Source organism: Engraulis encrasicolus, chromosome 19, assembly GCF_034702125.1.
Source record: "Engraulis encrasicolus isolate BLACKSEA-1 chromosome 19, IST_EnEncr_1.0, whole genome shotgun sequence".
In the NCBI taxonomy this organism is placed as follows: Eukaryota; Metazoa; Chordata; class Actinopteri; order Clupeiformes; family Engraulidae; genus Engraulis; species Engraulis encrasicolus.
In genome coordinates, this window is record NC_085875.1 from 42,144,770 (window position 1) to 42,166,578 (window position 21,809).

At 43.8% G+C, this 21,809-nt stretch overlaps 1 protein-coding gene across 1 annotated transcript in view; it reads left to right on the forward strand.

Annotated features, from left to right (window-relative positions):
• Positions 1–250: 250 nt before the first annotated feature.
• cdc5l (CDC5 cell division cycle 5-like (S. pombe)) overlaps positions 251–21,809 on the forward strand; it is a 30,161-nt gene continuing 8,602 nt past the window's right edge. Inside the window, exons 1-13 of the mRNA XM_063184477.1 lie at positions 251–427; positions 1,070–1,173; positions 1,545–1,706; positions 1,968–2,095; positions 2,600–2,699; positions 4,680–4,898; positions 10,237–10,381; positions 12,582–12,770; positions 13,914–14,062; positions 16,056–16,224; positions 17,069–17,233; positions 18,799–18,879; positions 19,251–19,496. Coding sequence (XP_063040547.1) covers positions 383–427; positions 1,070–1,173; positions 1,545–1,706; positions 1,968–2,095; positions 2,600–2,699; positions 4,680–4,898; positions 10,237–10,381; positions 12,582–12,770; positions 13,914–14,062; positions 16,056–16,224; positions 17,069–17,233; positions 18,799–18,879; positions 19,251–19,496 — 1,902 coding nt within the window. The 5' untranslated portion in view covers positions 251–382. The remainder of the gene's footprint in view (positions 428–1,069; positions 1,174–1,544; positions 1,707–1,967; positions 2,096–2,599; positions 2,700–4,679; positions 4,899–10,236; positions 10,382–12,581; positions 12,771–13,913; positions 14,063–16,055; positions 16,225–17,068; positions 17,234–18,798; positions 18,880–19,250; positions 19,497–21,809) is intronic.

A 21,809-nucleotide genomic window follows, 5' to 3' on the forward strand; every position in this document is an offset into this window, starting at 1 on the left:
ATCGGATATTGAATTCTGTATGTCCTTAGAGTGCAGTGCAGAGTAAAACTCGACTTACTTTGAGAAGGGAGAGTGGCAGATAAAAGCTCAGCTGTCTGAATGTTTATAAAGATTGATAGTCTTTGACGTTTGCTATTGTTGTAATCCTCTTCCAGTCCACTAGGTGGCAAAGTGCAATAGATCAATTTGGATTCCCCTAGTTTGAGCTCGAGGAAGAAAATCTGTTACCCAGAATTCCATTCAACAATTTTGGACGCCATCGTTGCTCGCGTTGTAAACTCAACGCGTTGTGACTGGAATCTACCTTTTCTCTGAATTTGTTCTTCAATCCGGATAATATTTACATTTTTTGACTGGGAAAGTGGACTAACAATTCGCCAAGATGCCGCGTATTATGATCAAGGGTGGTGTCTGGCGAAACACCGAGGTGCGTAACTGTGTTATCAGGGTAGCATTAGCCAACTCTGCTAATGCGTAGATATGTTGTGGTGTCACAACATGCACTTTATTGAACTATAGAATGTAATTCCAATTCAATATAAATGAAATAGACTGGTGCATATACATTATCACGCATCAGTAATCAAGCCATTTTGAGAGTTGAATGACGAAAGTTGCAAGAACGCCAGTTTGCCTCCTTGTCAAGACGTGTCGCAGCTAACTGGAATTACAAGGAAATTAGCTTTCGGGTCCATTTTTGTGCTAGAATGTATTATTCTGCTACTTTGTATTGGCATAGTGGTTGCTTGCTTGTCGTCTATTGCCTAATCGAGTCTCGAAAATGCATTTTGGTGCAGTGACAGACGGATAGTAAGTTGTGGTAGGTAGCTAGCTAACTCTAGGAAGAAGTTGCGGAGGATTTGTGAACTGCAAGAGTTAGGTTTGCAAATAAGTTAAGTACCTGATATCATGCCACTTTTCAAGGTGATGTTGTAATCAAAGACTCGTGAAACAATTTTGACAGCCAATGTTCTGTGGTCGATGCAGATTTGTAATCGCTGTTTACATTGGTGGGATATCTGTTGGCATGCTGTTCTTGACCACCGACTTCCTTTCCTTCAACTTGCAGGATGAGATTCTTAAAGCAGCTGTTATGAAATATGGCAAAAACCAGTGGTCTCGAATTGCATCCCTTCTGCACAGAAAATCAGCCAAACAATGCAAGGCCAGATGGTAAGACACCCATCGTTACTACCTGTACAGTTTCTGTTTGACACATTTTACTATTTGCATATTTTGTTTATGTACTTCATTTTTGTTGTTGTCAGGAAGTCCTGTCTTTCACATATGTGTTATTAGGTAACTGTTGATGTTGGAGTAAAAGTAATCAAACCGACATACAGTCGACACCTACGTTATTTGTATGCATCATCATTTAAAAACATACTGCTCCGGTTCCTTGGTCATTCCTAGTCCTTTAGAAGTAGCACAGCCTGAAACTTTGTTTGAAAGTTTAGGCACCACAGAGTCTAGAGCGCAAGCTGCATTGTTCTCCTGAAAACATTTCTGTGTGTGTGTGTGTGCGCGTGCGTGCATCATCCTAGGTACGAGTGGCTGGACCCCAGCATCAAGAAGACGGAGTGGTCCAGGGAGGAGGAGGAGAAGCTGCTGCACTTGGCCAAGCTGATGCCCACCCAGTGGAGGACCATCGCCCCCATCATCGGCCGCACCGCTGCACAGTGCCTGGAGCACTACGAGTTCCTGCTGTGAGTGCAACAGTTCAAAGATCCATGCACAGCCAGACAAGGCCAGAATGCTTGCAGTGCTTTGAAGCTGAGATAGCCAGGATATGATGTTTGCGATTCCTTTATGCATAATGCACAAACTTGATGTCATCCATGCATGTATGCATTATATTACTTTATGTATCCAAGTTATGCATGTTTCGTATGCACATATTCTTTAGTTTATGCATTTATGCATCATCTAATGTATCCCCATTAAGCATAATTGTATTCACATGGCAGAGATAAAGCAGCTCAAAGGGACAATGAAGAGGACGCTGGAGACGACCCCCGTAAACTCAAGCCGGGAGAGATTGACCCCAACCCAGAGACCAAACCCGCCAGGCCCGACCCTGTGGACATGGACGAAGGTGAGCGTCTCCATTCCTCTGGGATCAGTGGATAGACTAGGCAGTCCATAATGTAGATTTGTTGGCACAGTGTGTATGCGGTAAAACTCCAACACACACCAACATGTTGGCCATCAATCAATCAGTCAAGCAATCACTGCCAATCAATTCGGCAATCACTGTCAATCATTCACCAATTTATAAATGGTCATCATTGATGTGCTATGTGCTGGGAGGTCTTGGTCCATCATTACTGTGGTATGTACTCCACCACACGTGTAGCTACATTACATTACATTACTTTACACGTAGCTGACGCTTTTTTATCCAAAGCGACTTACAGTTAAGCACATGGTAGTGGTTGCAGTCCCTGGAGTGAGCTGGGAAGTGGAAGGGTGGGAATGGGATTCGAACCTTCGTTCTCCTTAATGGTTAAGGCTTAACCATTAGGCCACGACTGCCCCCACTTGTGTGCAAGCCTGTTTGGATGAAACGGCCTTCTAAGTACAATGTGCTGTGTTGCAGATGAGCTGGAGATGCTGTCGGAGGCCAGGGCTCGTCTGGCCAACACACAGGGCAAGAAGGCCAAGAGGAAAGCCAGGGAGAAACAGCTGGAGGAGGCCAGGTAAGCGCGCAGTCACTCTTCAGTGTGTCTTCAATGTCACACTATGCCAAGGACCAGCAGTAGAATATCTCCACTACTACATCCAGGGCTCTAAATTAACTTTTTTCTTACCAGCCAAACAGAAGTTCAACTAGGCCTTTCTTTAATCTCGCCAAAATAAACTATTCGTTATGTTTTTTTAATTATTTTATTCAACTATTTCCACAACACACATAAAGAATATACATACTATTATACACACTATATAAACTTTAAAAATATATTTTTTTACTTCTGTTTAATTTTTATTACTCAATCCATTTCATTAGTTTTTCTTTCATTTCCACTGAAAACAGTGAATCACATCACATATGCCAGACCTTTAACATAGCACTAACCAAACACATACAGCCATCACCAAACCCTCACATCCCCACACGCCCTCACTCAAACCTCACATAACCCTACTGTAAGCCTACAGTAGAAAGAAACCCTCACACAAACAGCCGTCAACACACAGCCAAATACCATGGACCATGCACAGAAGAGAGGGGAGCGGAGGAGAAGAGAGGGGAGCGGAGGAGAAGAGAGGAAATAAAAGAAGAGAACACGAACACACAGGCGTGCACACACACACACACACACATTGTGCAATTAAGTGTATGATGTCTTATGTGTTTATGTACAGTAGTAGCCTGCTGCTAGACACCTTAATTCACCTTTCGCAAAAGCCACGCCCCCTAGTTATTGATGCTACATCCGTCAAAAACTTAGAACCAGGCACACATTTTGGCTGCGTTTCATAGGCAATGCGTGTACACTTATTGTATACACACGCTGATTACTAGAAGCTATATTCAAGTGCGAAGTACAACAACTTGATGATGGCGATGTAATGTCTGTAACCAGGACATTTTCATAGTGCTTGGTGTTAACTGGGACATTTGCAGGGGTTCGTCAAGACCTTTGACCTGCTCCGTGGGCTGTGCATTTGGCGCATATGACAACAAATATAAACACAACTAGTAGTTTCCCAATAAAATTTTAATCATAATGCCATAGGCACATGTTTTATGTCTCCCTGAAATCGCAAGTTTTTGACGGACATCCGTCAAATTCTATACTCCTTAGTTACCGTTGCTGAGCTCGGATTGGTTGACGGGCGTTTGTGGGAGGGGTTTTGCGAAAGGCTAATTTCCTCCAGGAGCTCAGATCACCACGTGCAACATAATGACAAGTAGCGATTACGCCATGTCACGGAAATGTTTGCTTTCTTTGTTACTTCCATAGCGTCGGTAGTTTTTTTGTTATAGAGTTTTTTTCACATAGGCTACTCGCACGTCCATGCAAGGTCTGCCTTTTCCGATGGCGTGGGCTTTCCGAAACAGAAACTACATGCAATTGGGCCAGGACTAAGAAACTGTCAGACGACTTCTGACTGACAGCTAGGCTACGCTCAAACTGAGAGGCGCAGCTCTCCACATCTGTCCTTGTCTTATTCGCTCCTCCACCACTCCATTTTAACTTCTCTGTTACTGTTATTATTAGCCTACTAGCATTCACCGACACAGAACCTTGCCGTAACCACTACGACATTCTTTATCACCCGTACAAAACCTACTAAACAGAAGTAACCCGCGCTAAGCATATTGTATTGAAACTGGCTTCAGCGCGAGCCGGGAGACGCTTTCAAAATCTGCTCTTCAAACAAGCGGTGGCTTTGGTGCGAACTGTGAAGCAGGCAGCCAATAGGCGAAAAAGGCTACGTTACTGTGATTAAATGACCAACCAATGGCTGTAGCCTACATCATGACGGAAGTGTCCATGGGTAATGTAGGAAACCTTGCCGTCGTTGGGTTCATTATAGAAGCAGCGGTTTAGGCGTTCAGACTGTATTCCATGCAATGTATTAATGCTGATTTTATTCTTTCATCATTATATCTCTGCTTCCACCTCTCCCTCTGTCTTTGTCATAACTGGTGCTTCCTCTCCCTGTTTCAGGCGACTGGCTGCCCTCCAGAAGCGCCGTGAGTTGCGCGCGGCCGGAATAGACATCCAGAAGAAGAGGAAGAAGAAGCGCGGCGTGGACTACAACGCCGAGATCCCTTTCGAGAAGAAGCCGGCGGTGGGCTTCTACGACACCTCCATGGAGAACTACGACAACCTGGAGCCCGACTTCAAGAGGCTGCGGCAGCAACACCTGGACGGGGAGCTCAGGAAGTGAGTGGAGCCAGATGGCTGTGGTGGCACTTGATTTGAGTCGCTGTTGTTTAAAGGTTTAAAAATATATATATTTTTTAGGGCTTTTTTGCCTTTATTTGATTGGACAGTTGGAGAAGGTGACAGGAAGCGAGTGGGAGAGAGAGATGGGGGAGGATCAGTAAATGACCCGGTCCGTACTCGAACCTGGGTCGCCTGTGTAGTAACCCAGTGCCCTAGCATTAGGCCACGACAGGGCCACTGTTGTTTAAAGTCGATCAGGCATGCTCAGCTTGAACAGGCATGCTCAGCGCCCAAGATAAGAAGTGATTTTGGGGTGAGAGTAAGAAAAAAAGGCCTGTCAAATTTAGAGTAGAAGGAAACGCACTTCCAGACATGCCAGGTGATGCAGAGACTATGGTGACGATGGCTTGAGCCAAAACACAGCTGGTGTGGTTAAATGGCCTGTCTGACCGTCTCTCTGGTGATGCGTATACAGCAGGGGTACTCAATTAAAAGTCCCAGAGGGCCAGTTTTTCAAAATTCCTCCCAATAAAGGGCCGGGCCGACATGACATAAGATTATCTGTTAGCCTATATTTGCAGACTACATTCATAAAGATTTATTTCTTAGTGAGAAAACCAATAAGCCTGAAGATAACACTTTTCAAACAAATGTTGCTTATTATGACTTTGTTTATGCAGCTCTCACATGCATAATGAGAATCAGATGCAATAATGGACCCAACAAAGAGGAGGACACATAGATAGGAGGACACCAGGTTTTGCCAACAAGAAAATGGCACATTTGATGCAATGTTGATTAAATGCAACAGCCAATAATAAATCGTCAAGTTGCTCATAACTTTGTTTGTAGTCTTATGAGGGTCTTAGCATTCCAAACAAACTATTTGGGGACTGTTTAAAAGTGTGAAAAGTGTATCAAGCAATTCGTTTTTAAGTAGGCTACCACTAGTTAGCTGCCAGCAGAGCTCAAACACAGTTTACCTTCATTTGTGTTAGCAACCAGCTACAGCTACTGCTACACCAAATTCGAAGTCCTAACACACGGTTTGCAATCAAATGTGGACCATTACTTTCAAAAACGAGGCATAGAGAACTTTGTGAATAATTTATTTACAGGCTCTGATACAGTCCTTCCCTTGTAGTCTACCTCACAACCTCTAATGCCACCCTCGTAGGTGCTTCTATCTGGAGCCTGCAGTGACTGGCAAAGAGGGAGAAACTGCTTGAGGGGGCGGGGCACGGCACACTTCTTCATAGCGTCTGTGGCGCGATTTCAAAATAAGAGCCGACAGCGCGATTGGACCAAAAAAAAAAATATATATATATATATACAGTGCCCTCCATTATTATTGGCACCCCTGGTTGAGATGTGTTTTTTAGCTTCCAATTATTATTATTTTTTTCTAAATAATATGGGACCTTAATGGAAAAAAAGAGAAAAATCCAACCTTCAATACAAGTGCATTTATTCAGTGGGGAAAAAATCCCACATAAAGAAATAATTATTTGACATCAAATAATGTGTGTCACAATTATTAGCACCCCTGTTGTTAATATTTTGTACAACCCCCTTTTGCCAACAAAACAGCACCTAATCTTCTCCTATAATGTTTCACAAGATGGGAAAAGACAGAAAGAGGGATCTTCAGCCATTCCTCTTTGCAGAATCTCTCTAAATCATCCAGAGACCTGGGTCCTCTCCTCTGTACTCTCCTCTTCAGCTCGCCCCACAGGTTCTCAATGGGGTTGAGGTCTGGGGACTGAGATGGCCATGGGAGGAGCTTGATTTTGTGTCTGGAGAACCATTTCTGTGTAGATTTGGCCATATGTTTAGGGTCATTGTCTTGCTGAAAGACCCAGTGACGGCCCATCTTCAGCTTTCGGGCAGAGGGCAACAGATTTTGATTTAAAATGTCCTGGTATTTCAAAGCATTCATGATGCCATGCACCCTAACAAGCTTCCCAGGGCCTTTGGAAGCGAAACAGGCCCACAGCATCACTGACCCACCCCCATACTTCACAGTGGGTATGAGGTGCTTTTCAGCATGCGCATCTTTCGTGGCACGCCAGACCCACTTAGAGTGTTTGTTGCCAAAAAGCTCAATCTTGGTCTCATCTGACCAAAGCACACAGTCCCAGTTGAAGCCCCAATAGGGTCATTCCATGTCAATTCACATGATTCCCTAGAATCTCCCCAGGTGACCCTCTCCGATTAACCCAATATTTCACATACAGGTACCTTTTGATGTCAATTGAAAGAATACCAAGTATTAGCGCCCTACGTCCAACGGTTGCGGAGATGAAGCCCTCCAAAGTTGGGGTGCCATGCCCACTTTTCAAGTCTGTGAATTGCATACAAAATTTACAAGCAGATTTTGACACCTCTGCTTTTAGTTTGAAGGAAGATACAGGCCTAAAAATCACCATGGCCCCTCAATATGACCCTGTCTACCAGATGATGTACTTATAAATGGCATGCCTTGATTATTTTAGGCTATATTAAGCCTTAAAAACTGAATTAGTGAAACGCATGTTGAAGAGTCTTGCCACTTTGGGGTTCCAGATCTTGGAAACTATGCATGCTTTGGGAGTTATAATTGATTTTCCATCATATTTGGGAACTGTACAGTGTATTCAAGAAAAAGTAGGGCGCTCAGACTTTGAAAGATAAAATAGGAGGGACTTAAAAACAGCTTTGGGACAAAATTACCTTACGGTACCCTCTACTTCAGGCCTCAAATTAACCATGTGGGCACTTGATGACTGCAACGCCCTTTTAATCCCATGTACAGTAGCACTGTATCAAACATTCAAGCTTGGAAAAACTTTGTTTTTCAAAGTTCTTCATATTAATCTTGGCCTTCAAAGTATATGTGTTTTTCTCTATATCGTATCACAGTGTCTGTTTTGTCTGCTGCCATCTGCTGGTCTAAAAAAGTAACAACAGCGTAATGTCAGAAAACAAAAGGGGCTGGAAAATCTTGCCCATAATTAACCAATAAAGCACTGTAATTATTATACAGTATATTGCTATATATTTATGATTTTGAATATGATGAATGATGAATATTTCTAGTTTAAATAATTTTCTAAGTGTGACTGATTAATGCTCAATCATGATGCCAGTCCCAAGATGGCCTCACCCTGCACTACATTTCTACCAGACATGGGGGTGGGGTAGAAATGTAATCATGATTGAGCATTCTGCATGATGCTTGTTAAAATCATAATTAATATATAGCAATATACTGTAGAATTAAAGTGCTTCATTGGCAGCCTAGCAAGCTTAACCCCTAGGGGCGTCTAGATTTCTCGGCTACTTTATTGGTAAATTATGGGCAAGACTTTCCAACCCCTTTTGTTTTCTTAAATTACACTGTTGTTGCGTTTTTTGACCAGCAGATGGCAGCAGACAAACCAGACACTGTGATAAGACATAGACAAAAACATATACTTTGAAGGCCAAGATTAATATGAAGAACTTTGAAAAACAACATTTTTCCAAGCTTGAATGTTTGATACAGTGCTACTGTACATGGGGTTAAAAGGGCGTTCCAGTCATCAAGTGCCCACATGGTTAATTTGAGGCCTGAAGTAGAGGGTACCGTAAGGTCATTTTGTCCAAAAGCTGTTTTTGATTCCCTCCTATTCCATCATTAAAAGGCTGAGTGCCCTACTTTTTTGGAATACACTGTACAGTTCCCAAATATGATGGAAAATCAATTATAACTCCCAAAGCATACATAGTTTCCAAGATCTGGAACCCCAAAGTGGCAAGACTCTTCAACACACGTTTCACTAATTCAGTTTTTCAGGCTTAATATAGCCAAAAATAATCAAGGCATGCCATTTTTAAGTACCTCATCTGGTAGACAGGGTCATATTGAGGGGCCATGGTGATTTTTAGGCCTGTATCTTCCTTCAAACTAAAAGCAGAGGTGTCAAAATCTGCTTGTAAATTTTGTATGCAATTCACAGGCTTGAAAAGTGGGCATGGCACCCCAACTTTGGAGGGCTTCATCTCCGCAACCGTTAGACGTAGGGTGCTAATACTTGGTATTCTTTCAATTGACATCAAAAGGCACCTGTATGTGAGATATCGGCTAAATCGGAGAGGGTCATGTGGGGAAGGCGTGTGAATTGACATGGAATGACCCAATACCGCTTGGCGAACTCCAGACGTTTGCGTTTATGATTGTGGGTGAGGAAAGGTTTTCTCCGTGCATGCCTCCCAAACAGCTTGTTGGCGTTTAGACAGCGCCTGATGGTTGATTTGGAGACTTTGTGACCCCAGGATGCTACCATTTGTTGTAATTCTGTAACAGTGAGCCTTGGAGATCTTTTGATTTCTCTTACCATCCTCCTCACTGTGCGTGGTGGCAAAATAAACTTGGGTCCTCGTCCAGGCTTGTTTACCACTGTTCCAGTTGTTTTGAACTTCTTAATTATTCCTCTCACAGTGGATATGGGCAGCTGCAGTTGAGTGGCAATCTTCTTGTAGCCTCTGCCTGACCTGTGAAGGTCGGCGCACATCTGCCTCACTTGTATGCCGTGTTCCTTTGTCTTTCCCATGTTTAAGAGTGGATAAGAGAAATGGCCTCGGTGTCACATCATATTTATACCCCAGGGAAACAGGAAGTGATGAATTACTAATTAAATGTTCCTACATACTCTGGTAAACTTTGTAAACTACTGTAGAAATGACAGAAATGCTTCAATTATATTTATTTCCTGGGAATTGTTAAGGGTGCCAATAATTGTGGAACAGGTGATTTAATGAAAAATAATTATTTTTTAGTCAGGGATTATTATTTTTTTCCCTACAATTCATTTGAGTTGAAGGCTACATTTTCCTAACATTTTCAGTGTGACAGTATTCTTCTGCAATAAACACTGAATTTATTTTAAGGCTTTTAACACATCTCAACCAGGGGTGCCAATAATTATGGAGGGCACTGTATATATATATATATTTTTTTTTTAATTTTTCAAAATTATTCGAGGGCCAAAAGTAGATGCCCCGCTAATTGAGTATGGGGGGTATACAGGGTTAAATTCAGAGTGTATTTCGCTTCAACTGTGGTGTGCTGTCGTATGTGTGATGTGTATGTATGTGAAGATTCTCAACCAAGTCATGTTATCCAAATGGGTTAGTTGTTTCTTCTTTCAAGAAAAACTTAATTTGCTTACAGCTTAATGGATGTACAGCATCCACCTTTTGGATGTACAGTACTGTGCGTGTGATCACAGTGACGAATGGAGATCACTTTTACTTGAAAGATTTCTGTCAAGTTTTTGCAGCATCTAAATGTTTGCTTTCTCCATCACCACAGCGAGAGGGAGGACAGGGAGCGCAAAAAGGACAAGCAGAAGATCAAGAAGAAGAAGGAGTCAGACCTGCCGTCCGCCATCTTGTCCACCAGCGGCGTGTCCGAGTTCACCAAGAAGAGGAGCAAGCTGGTGTTGCCAGCCCCACAGGTATAGAAATGGCATTATAGTACTACAACCACTACTACTACTACTATTACTATTACTACTACTACTACTACAGTACCACTACTACTACTCAAGCTGGTGTTGCCAACCCCACAGATAGAGAAATGGCATTATATTGCTAGTATTGATACTACTACTACCACTACTGCTACTTCTACTACTACTTCTACTAGTCCCCAAGCTGGTGCTGCCAGCCTCAAAGGTAGAGGAGATATGGAGATATGGTAACACTTTTTTTTAGGGACACATCTATTAGCACTAATACATAAAATAGTAATGCATGTGTAAGTAACTTGTAAGGCATGTACTAAGCAAAATAAGACAGTTGTTAAGCATGTATTCACAAATGTCTTGTTCATGCACAATAAGGGATTTATTACCAATATAACCTTAGTAAGGACCTAGTAGACCTAGATTTCTATTTATGTGTAAGCAGTAAGGGCCAGAATACAATGTGTATAAGCTCCTGGTACACTGTGTGAACAAACCCTGAACAGTGTGAAAACAGATGTGGAATAAGGGTCCCTATTCTAAAGTGATGCATTGCTCAGCCTAGATGGCTTAGGGCCCCCGCACTACCTAGGGCCCCCACTCTACGTCCCCCCCCCCTCCGGGAAGCAAAGTGTAAGAACATTTCAAATTCTACATCAGTCTCAGTAGGTATGAAGATCTCACTTATTCTACTCATTATATTAATAAGTAATTGGAAGCATTATATAGCAAGGATTGGACGTAAAGTTATCAATGACGGTGGGTGGTGAGATGTCATTTTTTCATACACCAATTAGTTTTAATTGTAAAAACCCTACAATAAATGCAGAATATAACGATGAGTAATAGTTTGGAAGCGAAACTAAGCTATTCCTTTCTGATAAATAAGTTAATGTTTGAGAAACTTAGCTACAAGAAGTGCAGTGCATGATGGGTACGCCCTTAGTCAGAAATGCAATGCATGGCCAATGCAGCAATGATAATATTTCTGTTGTTACGTACATGGCAAATTGTTTGGATAGCAACTAAATTTCACAAGTGAGGGGAGGAGCTAAGGACGTAGGCTCAGAGCTGGATAGGTTGTCTGTTGGCCTAGATTGCGTACCCATCATGCACTGCACTTCTTGAAGCTAATGTTCTCAAACATTCACTTAATTATCACAAAAGAGTAGTTTAGTTTTGCTTCAAAACTATTATTCTAATGTCCTGCATTTATTTTGGGGTTTTTTTTACAATTAAAACTCAGTGGTACATGAAAAAAAAATTACATCTCACCAACCCACCGCCATTGACAAGTGTACGTTCAATCCTTGCTATATATAGGCTCTTGTTACCTCTCTCTCATAGATATGAACAAGAGAAAACTAGATGACGCAGCTGGGTAAGTATTAATCATTTGATATTATCCTTACACTTTGTAGATCAGGGGGGTTAGGTAGTGCAGGCCTGGGTGGTGTGGGGGCCCTAGGACTTTGGTAGTGCAGAGGCCCTGAGCCATCTGGGCTGACCAATGCATCACTTTAGAATAGGGACCCTTATTCTGCATCTGTTTTCACACTGTTCAGGGTTTGTTCACACAGTGTGTCGGGAGCTTATACACATTGTATTCTGCCACTTACTACTTACTAATAAATAGAAATATAGGCTTACTGGTCCTTACTAAGGTTATATTAGTAATAAATCCCTAATTGGGTATGAACAAGACATTTGTGAATACATGCTTAACAACTGTCTTATTTTGCTTAGTACATGCCTTACAAGTTACTTACACAGGCATTAATATTGTATGTATTAGTGCTAATAGATGTGTCCCTAAAATAAAGTGTTACCGAGATATTATACTACTACTAGTACTACTACTATTACTACTAAGCAAGCTGAAGCTGCCAGCCTCACAGGTAGAGGAGAAGTGAATAATAATAATAATAATAATAAGAAGAAGAATTCACAGTTTCCAGGTGCAGTAGGTGATTGCTGGAGATATTACTGCTGTTGTGCTACTGTTTTATTGTTTTTTTTTTATATTGTTTTTTTTAACAATGATCGTAAAGAGAATATATCAAACAAAAGTTCTCAAACAAACACAAGTTATGTTGTGTTTTTGGATTTGAATGGCCAAATCCTTCTGAGGATATGAAGGTATGAGCCGAATATTGCAATCTAAGTGTCCTCTTTTGTTGTGCTTTGGTAGATTTCGGACGGTGAGCTGGAGGAGGTGGTGAAGCTGGGCCAGGCCAGTGAGATCGCCCGCCAGACGGCCGAGGAGTCCGGCATCACCAACTCCGCCTCCAGCGCCCTGCTCTCCGAGTACAACGTCACCAACAACGCCATGGCACTGCGCACGCCCAGGACGCCCGCCACACAAGACAAGATCCTACAGGTGAGCCACCCACACGTGTGGCCGCTGTTATGTGGCCTTATGGTTAGAGAGGCGGTCTGAGGATTAGAGGGTTGCAGGTTCGAATCCCACTCTTGCCTTTCCTTACTTCTCCATCCTTGGCTAAAGTGCCCTTGAACAAGTCACCTAACCCTGCATTGCTCCAGGGACTAGATCCTACAGGTGAGCCACCAGCTGTGGCCTTAAGGTTAGAGAGGCGGTTTTAAAGGGTACATGCTACATGCTACACGGATCCATTGACTTTCACTAGCTTAGCGACATGCTCCCTCTTTTAACTTGTCTTAAAACAAGACAACGGCTTACATGAAAAATAAGACACTTTACCACCTATATAAACCCTGGCCAACGATTTTAACTGTATTAAGCCCCAAAATAGTGGCATACCCCTTTAAGATCAGAGGGGTTGCAGTTCCGAATCCCACTCCTGCCTTTCCTTACAGCAGTTCCATCCTTGGCTAAAGTGCCCTTGAACAAGGCACCTAACCTTGCATTGCTCCTGGGACTGTAACCAATGCCCTGTAAATAATAACTGTAAGTCGCTTTGGATAAAAGTGTCAGCTAAGTCTATTGTAATTTTAATGTAAAAGTGTGCAGTACAAACGTCAACAAACCTGTGCACTCCCCAGGCAATGATCAACTTCCCCGTTGTCAGTGATGGGCAACCTGAATTCAGAAGGTACAATCCCGTGGCACATATTCCAAAAGACCTGGTTTTACCTGTCCAATTAATGCAGTCACCTAATTGAATTGGACAGGCAAGACCAGGTCATTTGGAACATGTGGCCAACTATTATATCCTCAGAATCCAGTTTGCCCATCATTGGCTGTTGTTGTTGTCCCAACCATTGTTTACCGATATATCAGGCTCTCATTTGGCATTTTGAAATATTGGCAGCACAATGGAAAGTGCAAGCCAAGGCATGCTTGTTTTCTAAATGTGGTAATGGCTGCTTTTCCTCAAAGGGCACAGACTGACAACCTCAAGTCTTGGGAAGTGCTTGTTATTTTTCAACCCGCTAAAGGTCTTAAATCGATCTGTTTATTTTTATGTAGGTATGTGTGTTTTTTTGTAATTCATTGGATGGAATGTGAACACGTTGTTCTTCTGTGTGTCCCACTGCGCAGGAGGCCCAGAACCTGATGGCTCTGACGAACGTGGACACGCCCCTGAAGGGAGGCCTGAACACGCCCCTGCACGAGAGCGACTTCTCCGGAGTCACCCCACAGAGACAAGTGGTCCAGACACCCAACACCGTGCTCAGCACACCCTTCAGGTGCGTGCGTGTGTGTGTGCTTGTGCGCGTGCGTGTGCGTTCAACGGCGTGTGCGTGGCTGCGTGTGCGCGCATGTGTGTGCACACGTGTGTGTGTGTGTGTGTGTCTGTCTGTCTGCATCATATACTCATTTTTTCAGTTCCAGGTGTTCCCTTCATCTGTAGGTTTGAAGACATGTATGCTTACCGGTAGATTTCTTAGCTGTTTGATTAGATTAAGTTGAGGAAAATGATAAGATTTCATTTTATTGCATATTTTTGTTACATTGACAGTATCATGTCAGTGGACTTGGCATGTCAGGGACAGAAAGAGAGACAGATGTGAGTGAATAAAGGACTCCTGAAATGAAGGGCATTGGCATGTCTGTTTGGAAATATTCTGATAGCATGAGACATGACCATTGACGAGCTCTACTGGAAGTGACTGCCAACACGTGTGTCAGCCATGTCAACTGCTTAGGCGTCTGCACCTACAAAACAACATATGGGGTGCATTGCAATATGCACACTCCCGTCCTCCTCTTGTGCTTGTGGCCTCGGCCCGCCTCTGTGGAGAAAATAATGAAGTTTCCCAGCAGTCAGCTTAGCCACAACAACTTTTGAGGGACTGTTTTTCATTCACCATCCCAATTGCAAATGAGAAAATTACATTACAATTGGTATTGCAAGAATAATTGATTTTTTGCCACACAAGCAGGCAAGGGAGCAAGGGAGGACGGAAGCCCGTACATTGGAATCCACCCATGGTCATCATGAGACTATAGAGCTCATGAAGGCAAAAAGGGTCAGCAGGCAGATGGGAATTTACAGTCTATTTTATAGACAGTCCGCCAAAAAGTGAGACTTTTTGTCTTTGCCATGTACTCAGTGGCTTTCCTATGGAACAATGTGTCTGACAAGTGATTTGACAGACTCGACAGGCTTCAAAGAGTTGCCCAAAGCCTAAAGCTTGCTCAACTTTTCGGGGCTCAACTTGCTCAACTTTTTTGTACAGTGCATCTTAGGACAACTTGGCCATGGACATTGTAGTATTTACATACAACTTAATCTTAAATTGAGAGATGTATGCATTTTGATGATAAACAACACTTGATATATAAGTTTAGTGCTTGGATCTTAGGAATACTAAATCAATAAATAAAGTGATTTGGAGGCCAAATTGCTCCGTGAGAGACAGAGCAGCATTTTCATTATTTGGGTGATGAAAGTCATCAGTTGTCTGTCTGTCTGCGATGTTTTCAATTTATTCCAAGACGGGTGGCTGTTGGTTGTTGATGAACAGCTGCTCGGTTACTGACTTGGCACGCAGAGTGAAAATGGATCAAAGTAAACAAAATGGCTACGATAACGGAGCCCGACAGCCTTATCTGACAAATGGCGTGCGACTGCCTTAATCTTTAAATTGCTTATTGCTTTAAATGAAGCAGGGAGGTTCCAACAGAGCCTGTCGAATCCTAATCACTCAGACAATTTTATGGATGTTGACCCAATGGCTTAAAAAAGTTTCTTTTTCCGGCTTAGTTGGTCTTCGTCAAGGTTAATGCAGAATGTTTTTTTACTCCTTTTTTCTTTTTTAAGGGGTCAGCTGAGGTAATTGTCTGTGCTCAAAACATTTAAAAGGGTTCATGCCGGACTCAATTTAAATAGATTGTATTTTAAATATGTTGTATATACCATTCACAGCATTCTCAATATTTACGCCTGGTAATCCCTAGACTCATGATCATTCAGTATTTGTAAGACCAAAACAATCCTACATTTTACACTCTTGGGCATTTCTATACAGGCCTTTCATGAAGAGAATTAGCCCCATTTTGTTAACAGAAATCCAGTTTGTTTTCGTCATCTGCTTGCAGGCCTTTGGTGAAAAGGCTTCCCATGTTGCTGTTGCTGCTGCATGCCATGAGCTCTTGGGCATGCATGTACAGTATGTGTATGTGTGTCTTTGACCTGCCTGTCATTGGCTAACCTCTCACCCCTGACCTCGCCTTCAGGACCCCCAGCCACGGTGCGGAGGGCATGACCCCCCACAGCGGCATGACCCCCAAGGCCCTCCCCTCGCCTGCCATGACCCCCGGTCGCACCCCGCTGCGGGACAAGCTCAACATCAACACAGAGGACGGAGCCGTGGACTACACCGACCCGGCCTACACCAAACATCTGGTACCCGCTGCAAGATTTATGACGACGTTCACTTGGCTAGCTACCAGCATTGTTTAGCAATGCTCTCTGTAGTCTGTGTACACGGCTGTGAATAGAATCGCCTGTGTCATTGTTGGCTGCATCAGGCATTATTTAAATTGTGCTGATGGTTAGATGCAATGTTGCGAATGTATTGTCACGCAGACATGCGTGTAAATGTGTAATGTTCATGTCGATTTATTAGTACATCAGAGGCATACATGTGTACGGTACATTACTGTATGTAAATGTCATTAATGTTATTAGCTAGAGCTTGGATTCTCTGAGGAGTAACTCATCTATGTCCTTAAGCACTTATAATAATTAACATCAGAAATTGAGTTTAACCTCCTCTCCAACATGTCAAGAGAGATCTTGACACTCGTGCTCTTGACTCTCACGTTCCTCTTGTGATGTGTTTCAGCAACGAGAGTCTTTATTGTAGAACCTCCACAGCTGAACACAGCAAAATCCCCAAGTCTCATACCGACACATCATTCAAATGCCATTGGGTCCACTGGACTCACTAGCTAGTGGGGCTCTCTTGTTACATGTCCTTTTGAGCAACTAATGCAGTGATTCTCAACCGTTTTTTATGTAATAAACGCCCCCTGGAACTCATCATAGTCTCCCAGCGCCCCCTTGACCTCATCATTTACTATTAAAAAAAATAAATTGACAAATGGCAACTATGCACCGCCCCCTCTCGGCATGGTCCTTCTCAACGTGCCCCCTATGGCTACCCAACGATCCCTGTGGCGGCTGTAAAGCCCCCCGTTGAGAAACGGCACGCTAATGTGTCCCTCCTTATGTGTCCCCTTTTCAGCAACGCGAGTCTCGGGAGCAGCTGAAGATGGGCCTGATGTCGCTGCCGATGCCCAAGAACGACTTTGAGATCGTGCTGCCGGAGAACGCCGAGCAGGAGATGGAGGAGCCCGAGATGGACGAGAGCTACGTGGAGGACGCGTCCGAGATCGAGCTGCGCAAGAAGGTCAGTCTCAAATGGGGGCATTCATCACCTAGCGTGCACTCCAATATGCGCACTCCAGTCCTCCACTTGTGCTGGTGACCTCGTGTTTTGCTGACGCCCCGCCTCCGTGGAGAAAATAAAGTTTCCCCGCTGTTAGCCTAGTCACAACAAGTTTTGGGGGACTGTTCTTCATTCACCATCCCGATTGCAAATGAGAAAATGAGACTTTAGAATTGTGCTTTTGCAAGATATTGAATACATTTTCTGTCGTCAGGGATGTCATCATGAGGTCACAAGCAGGCATGTGAGCATAGGAGGACGGGAGTCCACGTATTGGAATCCACCCATTAGATCACAAAAAGGTGCACAGTAGAGGAAGAAAGCTTTGGACCTCACATAGGGCAGTCTCTAGAAAAAAAACCTAGAATAGATTGGAGTGGAGAACCATTGTTGCTTCCCTATGAAAATGGGCAGCAAGTAAGTAAGTACAAAAAGGTCAGCTACTGTTATGCCTCGGATGGACCTAAATTGGTTAATTACAGTAATTGAGCAGAATACAGTAAAGGGCTGTAATTTCACATCATTCAGATATCATGAGGTTGCACTCGCTAATGGTGATCTTGTTACGTGACCCTTGTCAAAGAAAATAATTGTACCAAAGCAGTGCATACAGGTCAGTCTTTTAGGTCTTGTATGGGCTTTAAATGGGTTAATTACGGTTACTTACATTACACTATAGCAGTTAATATACAGTGAGTAAAAGCAGTCATAACCTGGGGCACATTTTACAAGAACTAGGGCAAGCACACATTGTTTTCCCAGGTTAAGTAAGCATGATGATTTTCTCACTTCCCTATGAAAATGACTGGGTTCTCTTGTGTTGGGTGGTGTCGATCTGTGTTTTTAAGTACCACCTTCATCCCTAAGCTGCCAGCAGTGGGCGAGAACAGTCATGCTCTAGTAATAGTTCTCCGGGTTGTGATTTTTTTCTGGGGTTAAGTAAATATTGTGATTTTCTCACCAGTGAAGATGATTTGGCTCTCTGGGTGGCGTGGGTTTGTATAGCTGCTTGTTATGAAGCACACACTGACACTGACACAGGGGGTGGAATGTATCAGCTATGATCCATCTGCATTCAGTGCACACAGCACCAGCAGCAGCCACAGCATGTAGTGATGCCTCAGTGAAGCCAGCTTGGTATCTGATGGGACATGGAGAAGCAGCAGCAGCACTGGTTCTCTCAGCTGTGGCTATTGATCAGAAAGCAGCTGGCTTTGTCTGTGTGTGTGTGTGCGTGCCTGTGTGTGTGTGTGTGTGTGCGTGCGTGCGTATGATGTTTCTCATTGGGAGAGAGAAAGTGTGCGTGCGTGCGCTTGCGTGTGTGTGAGTGTGTGTGTGTGTGTGTGTGTGTGTGTGTGTGTGTGCCTGTGTGTGTGTGTGTGTGTGCGTGCGTGTGTGTACACACGCCATGATTTTCACTGAGACAGAGAAACTGTGTGTGTGTGTGTGTGTGTGTGTGTGTGTGTGTGTGTGTGTGTCGAGCGATGTGTTTCTCACTGTTGACTGTTGTGTGTTGTGATTGGCAGGCGGTGCGGGATGCGGAGCGGGAGAAGGAGCTGAGGCAGAGACACATGGCCGTGCAGAGAGAGCTGCCCCGCCCCACAGAGGTCAGTAGGCCCTGCCCACTTCCTCATCTGATGATGCATGCTTACTAGTGTCGCGACAATACACATTTGAACACAACACATGTGATGGTAACAACAGTTCAATATACATGTAATACTGTAGAATTGAATAGACAATGATACATCGTCATTGTCCACCAGAGTGGAAAGTTGTCTTAAAATGACGTACCTTGACCTAAAGCACAGAGAAAACATGAAGTAATCAGTTAACCATCAATACATCGCAAATAATGAATGGAATGAAACTGAATTTCACCAAACCACCTTTTGAAATCCATACGGGTGGTCCATTCATCCAAAACACCTCACGTGTGTGTGTGTTTGTCCGTGTGCGTCTGCGTATGCGCGAGCAGGTGAACGAGACGATCTTGCGGCCGGCGAACGTGGAGCCGCCGCTGACGGAGCTGCAGCACGCGGAGGAGATGATCAAGAGGGAGATGCTGACCATGATGCACTACGACAGCCTGCACCACCCCTGCACAGACGCCCTGGCCCAACGGAAGGCCAAGGGGGTCAGCTCGGCCTCCAACAACGCAGAGCACATCGCCTACCTGGAGAAGAACACCTACGAGAAGGCCAATGAGGAGGACCTCAAGAAGGTGCCTGCTAATATATTTTATATTACTCAGTTTATGCGAATATATGGATATTTTTGAAAATGCATTGGTTTTGGCCTCTCGTTCACATACGTTTTAGAACGGGCATTTAAAAACTCATTTAGGGGACTGTTTTTATTTATTTTAAGGTCGGTGGGTGTTCACCAGTCTGTTGTCTTGCACTCAAAGGTGCAAGTCCGCCGTTGTTGGTGACATACAGTAACTTGCTGCTGTTGCCTAATGCTTAGGAAGGTGGTCTCTGTATCAGAAGGTCACCCGTTAAAATCCTGCCTTAGTAGAAATAATGTGTGTGAGTAAGCGCCCCACGCTCATATGCATCTTCACCTGTGATTGATGATAAGTGAAAGCGAAAGCCCAACTGGGAAACTCCAACTCCCATTGTCATTGTGACACAGCACTCCACAGCACGCAAGTGAATACTGCACACAACGAAATTGCATTAATGCCCCAATGGCTCCCCAAGGGAGCAGTGTGGCGGGACGGGAGTCGAACCGGCAACCTTTGGGCTACACGTTTGACGCCTCAACAGCTTACCCATGACTGCCCTATGATGATGTGCCCTTGAGCAAGACATCTAGGCCGACACTGATCTTAAATTACAGCAAAGGAATGGACATCAGCTAAATGTAATTTGTAGCTTCTGTTGTCCTTTCTGTCAAACCCCCAAACAAAACTGAGAAATGGCATGCTGCTTCCCCTGTGTTTATTATGGTTTGAGTGAGGGGGTGTGTTTATGTGGGTTTGTTTGAAGTGTGCAGAGCAAGGGCTGCAGAGAAACCTAGGATATTTTTTACAGCACAGTTAATGGCATGGCTAGGAAATGAATGGCACAAAATATATTTTTAGATCTAAATCTGCGCACTATTGCTGACTGAACCCTTTGAAACATGTTACGGGCCCTAGCCCAAGTCATCAGAGCCTTTGAAGAAAGTTCCACATTTCAACATGGGATGATATACTTTCACAAAAACAGCCACTCGTTTCCCCTAATATAGTCGGGGGACTTTTGCTGTCGACAGTCAAGTTGAAGACGCGGTTATCTGCTCAATGTACTCTCCTCGATCTGGATCAGCTGCGTTTTCATATGTAGTGTGTAGCCTTCGTCGGCCAGTTTCAGCTCTCCCTCTTTCTCTCTGGCAGACAGCAGACTAGACCCCTGTGCAATAGCTTTTGCTGCAGACTTGAGGAAGCTTGAAGCTCAGACATAGAGACCGAGACACGGAGAGGGAGAGGGAGAGAGAGAGAGGGGATGGTTCAGTACCATTTGGCTGTCTCCACGTTCCAAGAGCTCCTGAGGACATTCTGTGGGCTTGAGGTTTTGGGCAGCTGAGAGAGAGCCACTGTGCTCGCTCACTCGCTCGCTTTGCTCTGCTCTGCTCAGCACCAGAGGAACACAATGCAGCACAGCAAGCAGCGGCCGCCTGCCATCTATCCATCCACCCAATCCACCCCTTTCTCTGGCACCCCGGCAATGCAACGGGGGGGGGCAGGAAGGACAACATGTAGCAGAGCCTCTGCCAAGCTCCACATTTGATTTTAACCAAGTCTTTAAGAAAGAAGAGCTGGGTTGAACTTGCTTGCTCGCCTCTGTATTTCCCTCTTGTTGTCTTCTCGGCTGGTTTAGTCCGGGGGCCATGTGCAGGGCGAGTGTAATTTCCCGGCTCCCTCTTTAGGGATGTTTGTGCCGTCAGTACAAGGACAAAGTTCTTCTACTGACATGGCGTCCCGTAGGAGTTAAGAACCATTAACACTCATATTGTTTGCGTTGTTTTTTTTTTCTTTTCTTTTAAAAGTGGATGTCGGGGTGAAACTTGGTTATTGGAATAAATTTACTGGCAAACCAGTGCAATAGACCAAAAACATTGTATTACATTATTAAAAGTATAAATGGCTACAAATGTGATGTGTGAAATATAACAGATTTTTTAGGTGGAATAGAAGATGAGCATTGCATAGTGATCAAATCATCTCTAGTAACTGGTCCTCCGTGGTCCACTTTGAAGGTTTTGCCGCTGTTATTAAAACGGTATTTCTGGCGCATTGTACAACGATAAAGTTTGAAACTATCCCAGTTGGCTTCCGGAGCTGCTGTCTAGTGAACAGACCTTTTTTATGGCTGTTGAGCAAATCATCTGATATTAATTATCACAAATCTTCAGCCTAGGACTGGGTGGTATGGGTAGGCAGTGATGCGTTTCCTCCTAGTCAGTTTTCATAAAGTTCAGTTTCTATGACACTTCATCAAGTGATGCCACCATCCAGACTGGTATTGGCGTATATTGTAAATATAATCGT